Source organism: Perca flavescens, chromosome 15 (genome assembly GCF_004354835.1).
Source record: "Perca flavescens isolate YP-PL-M2 chromosome 15, PFLA_1.0, whole genome shotgun sequence".
Taxonomy (NCBI): Eukaryota; Metazoa; Chordata; class Actinopteri; order Perciformes; family Percidae; genus Perca; species Perca flavescens.
Genome location: NC_041345.1, coordinates 31,710,884 through 31,723,886, shown reverse-complemented (window position 1 = coordinate 31,723,886; position 13,003 = coordinate 31,710,884). Strand labels below are relative to the sequence as shown.

General features: G+C 40.3%; 1 protein-coding gene across 1 annotated transcript; it reads right to left on the bottom strand.

Annotated features, from left to right (window-relative positions):
* Window positions 1-6,453: 6,453 nt before the first annotated feature.
* Window positions 6,454-12,053, bottom strand: LOC114569211 (nucleoside diphosphate kinase A). Its single transcript, XM_028599014.1, has 5 exons — window positions 11,946-12,053; window positions 9,861-9,993; window positions 8,186-8,287; window positions 7,226-7,338; window positions 6,454-6,613 (listed from the first exon to the last, which is right to left on the bottom strand). Exons 2-5 carry the CDS (start codon window positions 9,975-9,977, stop codon window positions 6,496-6,498), a joined length of 450 nt encoding a protein of 149 aa, XP_028454815.1. The 5' UTR covers window positions 9,978-9,993; window positions 11,946-12,053; the 3' UTR covers window positions 6,454-6,495.
* Between the last annotated feature and the right edge of the window lie 950 nt (window positions 12,054-13,003).

Sequence of the window (13,003 nt, the reverse complement as noted above, 5' to 3'; positions counted from 1 at the left end):
CAGAACTCTTGACGTTATTATAATAATAATAATAATAATACTGGATGCTGTGTAATGTCACGTTGAGATTAGCAGTCATTTTAAAACGTTGTGTGTGTTTTGATAATGTGCGTGTGAGTGCTGTGGTTTGGACACTACAAAAACGGCTACAAAAACCAGCGGGCAGTTACGTTTTTTTTCTTTCTTTTAGCCGTTGCTGAAAGTTTGCTTCGTTACAGAATCATATTCAGCCTGGCCAGATCATCTATAAAATGCAGTTTGTTGTAAATTGTTCCGTTGTTCAGCAACATTTTGGTGGCAAGTTTAAAACCAGCCAAAAGTGAGTCAAGTTTGGTTGAAAATTGTTTTATTAAAATTCGTCTTTACGTAAGCGTCGTCTTTGTCAGAAAAATAACTTTGACCTTGCTGTCAGATTATATGTAGTGGAGTAAAAAGTCCAATATTTCTCTCTGAAAATGTAGCTGAGGAGAAGAAGAAAGTGGCATGATAAGAAAAGACTCAAGTAAAGTACAAGTACCTCAACATTTGGACTGCAGTACAGTACTGGAGTGAATGTACTACTGCGCTAGTTAACGCAGCGCTAACAGGGCAACTACAGGGTAAGCGACAATTAATCTGATTAGTGGTGTTAATTTCGCCGATGACATAAAATATTCGTAAAAAAAAAAAAAAAACTAACTTTGAAAACGGATAAACTGCAATTACAATTGTTCACCGTCGAACAAAACAACCGAACGGACAAATGCACCAAAGGTTACCGTTTTTATTGAAAAGTCTTATTTTGAAAAACCCGGTAAAATCCAGCGTCAGATCGCTCTTGCGAAGATGATGTAGCTGTTTGAGAATTTGCACATCTTTCAGTTCTTCAGTTGTAATTTTTCTAAGCTGGAAATGTTAGCGAATGTATGTATGAATTTACAGTACTTTACTGCAGACATGAGTGAACCCAGGCAGATAAACAGGCTAACGTTTCTGAACAGGTAAGCTAACGTTAACATAACGTTACAGTTGAGCCTCAGAATGCTTCGACAACTAAACACTAAAGAACAAATCTAAATCTGTGCCAACCTTAACCGTGCTAATCACATTCTTATCTAAACTTTTATTCTAATTAAATGTACAAATGCTCATCATAACCTGTTCACTAACGCACATAAACATTTTCTAAATAAGGTCCCATTGTGTTGCACAGGAAGGGGCGGGACTTCGCCTCTATATTATAGGACTCGCTGTGTGTGTGTGTGTGTGTGTGTGTGTGTGTGTGTGTGTGTGTGTGTGTGTGTGTGTGTGTGTGTGTGTGTGTGTGTGTGTGTCTGTGTGTCTGTGTGTGTTAAACTCTACATGCACTTCTGTGTGTGTCTGTGTTTGTTGTCTTTTTGTACGTGAATCTCCAATAATGTCCAGCTGTCTTATTTGTATCATGGTGCTATCTATTGATCATATATATCCACATTTGATAAAGTTTTTACTGAATGATTTTGACTGCGGACCGTCTGTGACCCCGGTAAAGAAGAAGAAGAAGTCGTATTTTGGACGCAGCGGTTTTTGCGACAGATTTTGTATAAGGCGAAAATGATGTGTTAACTGAGTTTAAAGGATTGATGGATGCTGTGACACCAGTTGATGATTTAAATCCTTGTATTGTGCGATCTTCCCTGTCAGTTTGTGATGTTATGTGTGTACGCCAGCAGTGGGAGGAAGGACTTCCTGGGTTTTAACTTAATGTCACAAAGGGCCACACTGGAACATGAGAATCCCATCCAGAGCCAGACATGTTTTAGTTTATTTGATTTAATCTCAAAAGTCCAATATCTTTGACTGAGACTGCGTCTCATATATTCTTCTCTCTTAGGGTATTGGTCGACACAAAGCCCAAAAGTCAGGAGAAAAGTTCCACATCCATCAGAAGTCGAAGAAGTGAAAAAAATTACGGAAATGGCAACAAACATGACAGTAAAAGCCACAGAACCTGGCGAAAAGTGCCAAAAATTTGGAAAATATTTGACAAAGAACAAAATGCAAAACAATTTACAAACACGTCAGTAAAAGTGACAACATTTTGGAAAAAGCGACAAACTTCAAAAAAATGGGAAAAAGTGACAAAACAAACACAGCGGTAAATTTACAAAAACTGGGGGGGGGGCGACTCAAAATCTGCGAGGGGCGGGATTTGGCCAGCGGGCCTCGATTTTGACACCTGTGTTTTAAAGTAACTAAAGTGCAGTGCATTCGTAAGCTGTGGTCACACGAAAACACTGTCATAAATCATGTTTAAATAAGTCTGGAATCCAAAATCAGCTGTTGTTGCTTTTCGTTTTTTTATGTTGAGATAACAAAACGTTTTCATTTAACACCTTTTGAATTTTGGTGTCAAAAAAAAGACGCAAAATGAACCTAGGGCTTAATAACGATGTGTACCGAGTCGACCGTTCTCTGGGACATGTTTTCATGCTAATCTAATGTGTCTCTAGCTTGAAACAAGCTAGCGTGAACGGCTGATTAGCTTAACGCTAGGCTTTCGGGGGAATTGGTAAAGTAAAAAGAAATCTCTATTTCTACACCACTAACAAGGCTCAACATAGCACCCCACTTCCACGGTAGCATAATGAGGGTCCCTACATGTAAACCCAAGCATTGAGAACTTTGTGAGAGTACAGACAGTTTATTAAAAAGAGAGATTATAAAGACTCTACCGTTCACGGTCATGACACCGTGCTTGAGCTATGTTACTACTGCGTTCGGCGTTCGACTGGCCATGACTGTTTTCCCAAGATGGCGCCTGCCTGTATACCTGAAGGTAATGTCTTTTATAATCTATCTTTTTAATACACTGTCTGTACACTTACAAAGTTCTCAATGCTTCGGTTTACATATAGAAATAGCGATTTCTTTTTACTCTACCAGTGCCCCGAAAACATAGCATTAAGCTAATCAGCAGTTTGCGCTAGCTTGTTTCAAGCTAGACACATATTCGATTAGCATGAAAACATGTCCCAGAGAACGGTCGACTCGGTACACATGTTATTAACCCCTAGGTTCATTTTGCGCTGGCATTGTCCTTTAATGGTGGAGATTAGTTCTTCTATTGGAGATGAAACTGTTTTAAAACCAAAACGTAACGGTGTAAATGAAGCCTGACATAATTAAATCGGTGTCGGGAGTTTAATGTCTTGAGATCCAAGATTCGGACATTAAAACTCCAAAAATCTGTGGATGGTTCAAGAAAACAATATGATGAGTTTAACGATCACAGAAAATGTTAACTTGACATGATAAGATAGTTCATGAACCTGACGAAAACCGTTAGCAACCACGGCGGCTCTCGGGTTCTGATGGCGACTTGTGTTTGTTGACATTGTTTGAATTTGATCTTCCTTTGGTACAGAACTCTTTTAAAAAAAATAATCAAGCTTTTGTCTTGTGTATTCTTGCTTTTACAGACATACTCGATCTGTAAATTGTGTTCACAGGTGTAACGGTTAGCCTTCAAAACCTGCAACACGGAGCCAACAAAAAAACAGAAAAGAGAATTTCCCATTAAGCTAAATCTAGTTCGCTCAGCCTCGCAAGTTGTATTTATTTCTTTGACGTGTCATTGGATACAAAGAGTTGAGATTTAAATCTGTTTGTGTCCCACACTGATGACGTCATTTCTGTAAACTGTCCATTTTGGTCCACATGTTCGTGCTGTGAACCCGACGTTTACTGATCTCACATTGAAACGTTTAAACAAATGTTTAAAAAAAAAAGAAGAAAAAATCTATATATAGATAAACATCTATATACTGTAAGTGTATGACAAAAGAAATGTAGTTATGTACTGATGTTAACTTTCATGAAGCTTTTTTAATACATTGTGCAATTTTTGGCAGCATGATTGTGAAGAAATTATTACATTTAGATGACTCACTTTACATTTTTTATGCAATAAAAGAGTAATAAGAAAATGATTGTTTTGCAGTTATTGTGTTTTTCCTTGTTGTATGTTTTATTTCAGTAGGAAGTTTCAGTACCTCATGGTTTACTCTTGCACGGCAGCTGGATTCTCACGAGATCACGCGGGAATTGCGAGCTACTGGCAGCTAAAGATATAAAGATATCACAATATTTTTGACCAAATACATCAATGACAATAGGCCTGGAACAATTATTACATGTTTGTTTTATCGCAGTTATTGGACATATTCGCCATTTCTTTGTTGAACTGCAATTAATTGCTAACAATTGTCCTGTGGGGTACAACTGTCGGTAATGGTAATACTCAATTTCATATTCATTTAAGAAAACAATACAATGTAATTTACTTCTTATTTACTTGTGTCATTACATTATCTGGGTCACATTACAGCGATTTGACCAAAATATGTATCCAATTATATTGTTAATCGCAATTATTTGTGAGACAATTCATTGTAAAGAACAATTTGGAATTGGTACAGCTCTAGATGTTTCACGAAATATGAACACAGTGAGAGTTTTGATGAATAATCATGAGTAATGTGGATACAATAATAATAAATAATAAAAACGCTAGTAAGTCTGGAAATGACATCACTTTATTGTAATGCGGCCTTTAAAACCAGCAAAAGACAAAAGTTACCTAATAACAATATTATGATTTCCAAAATTAAGACTATATCTAGTCTCGTAAATCAATATAGTATTGATATTGATATTTGTTTTGACAAACTAACATTTCTTTTTTATTACTTTTTTCGACATGCTAAAGTATACTATGACTTTGTTTTTTTTTGACATACTATACCATGACTTTTCATTACTTTTTTCGACATGCTATGCTATGACTTTTTATGGGGTTTTAAAAAAAAATACTATACAATGGCTTTATTTTTATTTTTGGCATACTATATTATGACTTTTTTATGACTTTTTCTACATTCTACACTATGACTTTTTTCAACTATACGTCATTTCATGACTTTTTTTTGGCATACTAATAACTATGACATTTTTATGACTTTTTTCAACATACTGTCCTAAACTATTATAAAAACTATACTATGGACTTATAATAATAATACACTGTCATCACTGAGTCCATCCTCACCTGCTCCATCACCACCTGGTACGCTGCTGCCTCTGCTAACAACAGGACCAGACTGGAGCGTATCAACCGCTCTGCTGAGAAGGTGATCGGCTTCAATCTGCGGTTCCTCCAGGACCTGTACGCCCCGGGACCTGTACGCCCCATGACCTGTACGGCCCCATGACCTGTACGGCCCCGGGACCCGTACGCCCCCAAGACGCCGAGGCGGGCAGGACCGATTGTAGCCGATTCCTCTCATCCAGGACACAAACTGTTTGAACCCCTCCACTCTGGCAGGATGCTGTGGCCCATCAGGACCAAAACCTCACACCACAAAAACAGTTTCTGCCCCTTTGCAGTCAGCCTCACCAACAACGCCCCCCCCCCATCCCTAGTCACTACACTTGCACTAACCTTCATCCGGGACTTTACATCTGCCTTTTGCATAATATATATTCTAAGCAAATTTTGCACTCAGCCCGTTCAAGCCTTTTTTCTTATGCAGCTTTTCATTTAAATGTATTTCTTTTTCTCTATTTAATATTTCTTTCATATTCATGTTTAATATGTTTGTTTGTTTATGTATGCATCTTTACCAAGGCAAATTTCACAAGTGTAAATATTGTGGCAATAAAAGTTCTTCTTTGATTCTTTTTCGACATGCTATACTATGACTTTTTTCGACATACTCTGCTATGACTTTTTATGGCTCGTTTCGACTTGCTATACTATGACTTTTTATGACTTTTTTCGACATAATATACTATGACTTATTTACTATGACTTTTTTCGACATGCTGTACTATGACTTTTTATGACTGGTTTTGAGATACTATACTATGACTTTTTTATGACTTTTTGTCAACATACTATACTGTGACGTTTTTTGACATAGTCTGCTATGACCTTTTTAGGACTTTTTTTTGACATGCAATATTTTGACTTTTCATGAGTCGTTTCATCATACTATACCCTTACTTTTTTCGAAATGCTATAATATGACTTTTTGACTTTTTTTTTCGACATACTGTACTATGACTTTTTTGACATACTATACTATGATTTGTTTTGACATATAGTTTTGACATACTACACTATGTTGTTTCTTGACTTTTTTTCAACTTAATATACTATGACTTTTTTTTACATTCTAGACTTTTTGTGACACTTGCCATACTATAACAAAAAGTCATAATTAGGCTGTACAGCCTCAACAAGCTGCTAGTTTCTAGAATCTTGGCTTTAGATAATACCTAAATATAAAAAACAGAAAAAAACAACACAAACTTTTAATAGACACAGAAAACATTTTGTTAACATGAAACTTTATTGACAAATGCAACATGTTATGAATTGATGAGTGAAAACCAAGTCAGAGGAAGAACTGCAGGGAGTACAGGTGTGACGGGGGGGGAGGTGTGTGTCTGGGGGGTCCAGTTGGCTGTAGTTTACTCATACAGGAAGGGCTGGGCGCAGGGTGTCCACTCAACGAACTCCTCGGCCTTGAACCACAGGCCGACCTCACGCTTGGCGTTCTCCAGGGTGTCGCTGCCGTGGATGATGTTCCTGAGACAACAGAGAAGGACGGTCAGGTAACCATACCATAGTATATATTGGGTTTTTTCATAAAAAGTCATAATATAGCATCTCGAAAAAAAGTCATAGCATAGCATGTTTAAAAAAGTCATAAAAAGTCATAATATAGCATCTCGAAAAAAAGTGATAGCATAGCATGTCTAAAAAAGTCATAAAAAGTCATAGTATAGTATGTCGAAAAAGTCATAGTATAGTATGTCGAAAAAGTCATAAATGTTATAATATAGTATGTCAAAAAAATCATAGTATAACATGTCGAAAAAAAGTCATAGTATAGTATGTGGAAAAAAGTAAAATAAGTCATACATAGTAAGTTGAAAAAAGTCATAAACTTTATAGTATAGTATGTCAAAAAAGTCATAGTATAACATGTCAAAAAGTCAGAAAAAGTCAGAGTATAGTATGTTGAAAAAAGTCATAGCATGTCAAAAAAAGTCATAAAATTAAGTACACAATTGTTGCGTTACTATCTTTTTTGAAAATGATATTTGTTCAAATGTCCAGTATGTTCATCCTAAAGCCGAGAGTTTGGCCGACAGTGTGACAGGTGTGTGTCCTCTGGTGTTTTCGGCGCGTGCTGACCTGCCGATGTTGATGCACAGGTCTCCACGGATGCTGCCGGGCTTGGAGTCAGCGGGGTTGGTCTCGCCCAGCATCATCCTGACCAGCTTCACAATGTTCTGACCCTCCCACACCTGAAACACACCGGGGGCTCCGTCAGCATGCATGGCCACAATCAGGGCTGCACAATATATTGTTTCTTGGTGACGTATCACGAAAGACACTCAGAGAATGATTCCAAAAAAGAAAATAGCTGTAATAAATTGGACTAAAGTTGGCTAGAAGAAAAGGTAACAGAACAGGGTGATCATTTACACTGTATGCTTAAAAACAGCCAAGGACACATGTTAATGTTAATGTTAATGTTCATGTTAAAGCCAGGTCTGAACAGGGCCTGTGAGATGGAGCAGTTGTTATCATAGGAGCATCTTGTTTGAGGTCCTGAGCGCTCGGTGTGATAACACCTGTCGAGAGTGTTGAAGACGGTCGGGGGTCCACTCCATAAAAGGAGACAGAGAGAGAGAGAGAGAGAGAGAGAGAGAGAGAGAGAGAGAGAGAGAGAGAGAGAGAGAGAGAGGCCATGAAAACACAGAGGGTGTGAAGAGAGAGAGAGAGAGATAAAAAGAGAAAGATATCTGAGTGACAGAGGGCCAGAGATGTTCAAGATGACTCTGTGTGTGTGTGTGTGTGTGTGTGTGTGTGTGTGTGTGTGTGTGTGTGTGTGTGTGTGTGTGTGTGTGTGTGTGTGTGGTTACATAATCGCTGTCGTCCTCTTTCAGAAATGCAGCCTGCTTATAACAGCTGAAGTGGGTGTGCTTGCATGCGTGTACGTATGTGTTCCTGCAGGAATGTTTGCCTTTGTGTGTGTGTGTGTGTGTGTGTGTGTGTTTGTGTGTGTGTGTGCTTGTGCTTGTGCGTGTGTGTGTGTGTGTGTGTGAGAGAGAGAGAGAGAGAGAGTGCATGTGTGCGTGTGTATGTTACCATGGCAAAGACGGGTCCGGAGGACATGTATTTGCAGAGTCCAGCATAGAAAGGCATGTCCTTCAGGTCCAGGTAGTGGGTCTTCATGAAATCCTCAGAGGCCTGAAAAAAACAATATAGAAAATATTCAAACATGTAGGATTCGGGGGTACTTGTACTTAGCTTGAGTCTTCTCGTTTTCTGATCATTCATGCTAAACAACAGCACATCTTTGATTGTTTTCAGATGGTTTTGCATCATTTTACAACATTTAAAAACATGACATTTCCTCTTAAGATATGGTTAAATATAGTGGTTTAATATGTAATAATTTCTTCTGTGAAGTGATTTTTCTACTGTAAGTGACTGAAAACACAGCTGTCATCATAGTGAATATGTAATTACAGTTTTAAACTGTTTATAAATGTGTTAAAAACTCATAAAGAACTGGAGTTTCAAGGTTCCTTGTTGTTGTTTTTATCAACAAATTCTTAACTCAAGGTCCAGTTACTATGAATGAAAAAAAGTATATTCTCAAATTCATACACACCGAAATCACCCAGTGTTGGAGTTATTTGTGTAATACGTTTGGGTTAATGGAGCAGGAAGAACTTTTGTCTCTTCCCACAAAGTATCTATAGCTGACCAAAAGTCACTAATTCATAAAACGATCTGCCTCAACTTTGTGAATGACTTCTTGTTGTTTCTGTTCTTAACTCTCATTTTAAACGCGTTCCTTCATCTGAACTCTGGACCTCAGTTTGAGTTCATCCTCATGCATGTCGACTATCACTCCACACACACACACACACACACACACACACACACACACACACACACACACACACACACACACACACAGTAGAGGACACTGAGGGATTAACACACACACAGACACACATGACAGCTGTGAATAACTACACTGAGTGTGTGACAGTGATGAAGTGTGAGAAGCTGCAACATTCAGCAGCTGTCATCTTAACTGTGTGTGTGTGTGTGTGTGTGTGTGTGTGTGTGTGTGTGTGTGTCTGTCTGTGTGTGTGTGTGTGTGTGTGTGTGTGTGTGTGTGTGTGTTTGTGTGTCTGTGTGCGTCTGTGTGTGTGTCTCTGTGTGTGTGTGTGTCCATTTGTGTGTGTGTGTGTGTGTCTCTCTGTGTATGTGTCCATTTGTGTGTTTGTGTCCATTTTTGTGTGTGTGTGTGTGTCTCTGTGTATGTGTCCATTTGTGTGTGTGTGTGTCCATTTTTGTGTATCCATTTGTGTGTGTGTATCCATTTGTGTGTGTGTGTGTGTGTCTCTGTGTGTGTGTGTGTCCATTTGTGTGTGTGTGTGTCCATTTGTGTGTGTGTGTGTGTGTGTGTGTGTGTCTCTGTGTATGTGTCCATTTGTGTGTGTGTGTCCATTTTTGTGTGTGTGTGTGTGTCTCTGTGTCCATTTGTGTGTGTGTGTCCATTTTTGTGTGTCCATTTGTGTGTGTGTGTGTGTGTGTGTGTGTCTGTGTGTGTGTGTGTGTGTGTGTGTGTCTCTGTGTGTGTGTGTCTCTGTGTATGTGTCCATTTGTGTGTGTGTGTCCATTTTTGTGTGTCCATTTGTGTGTGTGTGTGTGTGTGTGTATGTATGTCTCTACGTGCGTCTGTGGATTATAGATTATTGATTTGTTTGGGAGTCTCTGAACTATAACCCGTCGCCGCGGTTACCTTCATGAACTTGGACGCCACCAGCTTGAAGCCTCGGGTCTCAAAGCGCTTGATGATCTCTCCGATCAGTCCTCTCTGGACGCCATCGGGCTTCACGGCGATGAAGGTACGCTCCATGTCGACTGAGAGACGGCTGCAAAAAGACACAATAGAGATAATACAGATATGAGATATGTGGTCATTTTAATATCTCATCTCCTCACGAGATCTTCTGCAGGGTTTCTGTGAAATCGACCCTTGTGTTGTCTTCCCGTAGACGACGTTGATTTGATTCAAATTTTTTTGGGGCACTTTTTTGTCATATCATCAAAATAAATAATCTGGACAATCTGGCTTTGATTTTAGGGTAGTATAAGAAACGGTTATTGATTCCCCCAGAGCGCAAATTCATTGGCTGCAGCAGCACAAAGCGATCCATAAAGTAGGAGAATGATGGACGTTCTAACGTCACGCTGATGGTAACCAAGGCTCGGGATCTTTCCTCCATCAAAGCCTTTCCGTGATATTAAATGACTTCTGCTTCTGCATGTGAAACTAAAGCCGCCTGCGGCGCTCTCGGACGCCGTTCCTCTTCCCTCTCGGCGCGCAAAACGTCGCTCTGAAAGACGACACCGGCTCCTGGTGTGGGACAAAGCCTCGTCGGGCTGATGGCTAATTTTACCGCCGGCTGGTATCTGCGGGTCAGGGGGTGGGGTTGGGGGGGGGGGGGCGGCTGCTGCATGTGCAGTTGGCTCTGGCGTGAATGGCTGAGAGAGCGGAAGAAAAAAACCCAGAGAAGACTCTGAGACTCTAAAGGGGGTGACGTTTCGGAGAGTATAATTAGGATCCGTGCACGGCAGGAAGTTTAACAGTTGTATCTCTGCAAAGAAAGAACTAAAGACAGCCCTGGAAGAAGTATTCAGATCCTTTACTGCAGTAAAGAGTACTAATAGCATACTCTGTTACAAGTTAAAGTCCTGCAGTGAAAATGTTCCTTCAGTAAAAGCCTATGAGTATCATCAGGAAAACGTACTTAAAGTATTAAAAGTAAAGAACAATCCTCCCATTTTAGAAACTGGAAACCAAATGAACAGAACGCGAAGTTGTTAATTGTCAGTTGATTTTAATTTGGAGGCTAGTGAGGCTAATGCTAAGTGACTGCAACAACATCTGATCGTTTATCGGAGTTTTAAACCCCCCCCCCAACGTCTCCTTCCAGGAAGCACTGCCTCGAAGGCACTAGGATTAGGCAATGGTTAGGGTTAGGGTTAGGTGCCTTGAAGTCAACGGTTGCAGCGCTGCCTCGAAGTCGATTAGGCAATGGTTGTGGTTGTGGTTAGGGTTTGGGGTTAAGGGTTAGGGATTAGGGATTAGGGGTTAGGGGTTAAGGGTTAGGGGTTAGGGGTTAGGGATAGGTGCCTTAAAGTCATCGGTCGTGGCGCTGTCTGGAAGGAGACCTTGAAGGATTAAAACACCATCAAGCCTCTGAATCACACGAGAAGAAAGTGACAACTGAAATAAGATTTGAACTCATTTGAAAAGCAACATTGGAAGATGGAAACGTTTCTACTAGGTTTGGTTGTTTTTCTATGTTTGCAACACTTGAAAAAAACACATAAAAAAAGATGAACATGTGTCCAGTAGTTCAGGAAGATTTCTTCATATGCACGTGAAAGCGCTTCGGGCTCTCGAAGGTCCTGCACTCGCAAGGTTTAAGGTTTTTCTGATATACAAAAAATACACACATCAGGTTTCACCCAAAACTGGGACAATGTGTGTGTTGTACCGTTTTATGTATCGCAGGTCATATCGTTATCGCATATCGTGCAGCCCTACAACAGAAAACTGTTCAGAGCTGAGTCGACTACTTTGTGAGACGTTAAATGACGTCTGCCGACGTCCAGCGTGTCCCTGCAGCAGCCGCATGTTCAATACACGGGACCAGAACACAGCTTGGAGGAGATTTTGTAAGGTTTTAAAACCATTTTTGAGTGATTTCATAGCAAGCCAATAGAGTTCAAAGTGAAAGTGAAAAACTGTGTGTGTGTGTGTGTGTGTGTGTGTGTGTGTGTGTGTGTGTGTGTGTGTGTGTGGAGATATATCTACCTTGGTTTCGGGTTGAGGAGAACTTGTGAAGACGGGCTGCGGGGAAGTGATCACCGAGGTCGAACAGCCGGAGAGAAGCTCTATTTAAAGGCAGTACAGTGTGGGTGGGTGTGTGGGTGGGGGTGGAGTGGAGGGTGGGGGGGAGCAGAAAAGGTGTGTGTGTGTGTGTGTGTGTGTGTGTGTTACATAATCGCTGTCATCCTCTTTCAGAAATGCAGCCTGCTTATTACAGCCGAAGTGGGTGTGCTTGCATGCGTGTACGTATGTGTTCCTGCAGGACAGTTTTTGTCTTTGTGTGTGTGTGTGTGTGTGTGTGTGTGTGTGTGTGTGTGTGTGTGTGCGTGTGAGTGTGTGGGACTGGATCTGGGTCACTGGATCGCACCACACTCAAGCTAAAATTTGGGAACAAAGTTTTGCTAAATGCTGAAATGGATGGCGCCGTCGACCTACAAATGATTAATAGTGCACAGGTTGTAATAATGTGCCGGCTGATAGCGGCATATCGACCTATAATAAGACAACGACGCTATCTAAACATCGCTTATGAAATCGTGCCATTTCTTGCTATCTAAAATAGCTGGTATATTTCGCTCGTAATTTAAATTTAAAAAGTCTCTTGTGTCCTTGTTCGTCCACTTGTATCTTTGTGTCTTTCTTGACGTGCGCCGTGTCTGCAAAGAAAGCCGAAATGACCTAAACCTTCTTCTTCTTCATTTTATGGCAGGTTGCAACCATAAAATGACTTAAAGGTGCAGTAGGTAAGCCTTATAAAACTACCTTTCTGTCATATTTGCTGAAACTGACCCTATGTTCCAGTAGAACTACATGAAGCAGGTCATTTAAAAAAAAATATCTGGCTCATTTGGCTCCACCTACAGCCTGTAGTGTGAGTTGCATAAAATCTACAGCTCCCTGTTCAGATGCACCAATCAGGGCCGGGGGGGGGGGGGAGGGGTGTCTAACTGTGTGTCAATCACTGGCCATGCACACGCATTCATTCTCTCTTGTGGGGGGAGGGGCTTAGGAGACCGTTTTGGGTTTTAGCGGAAAGGGGGGAG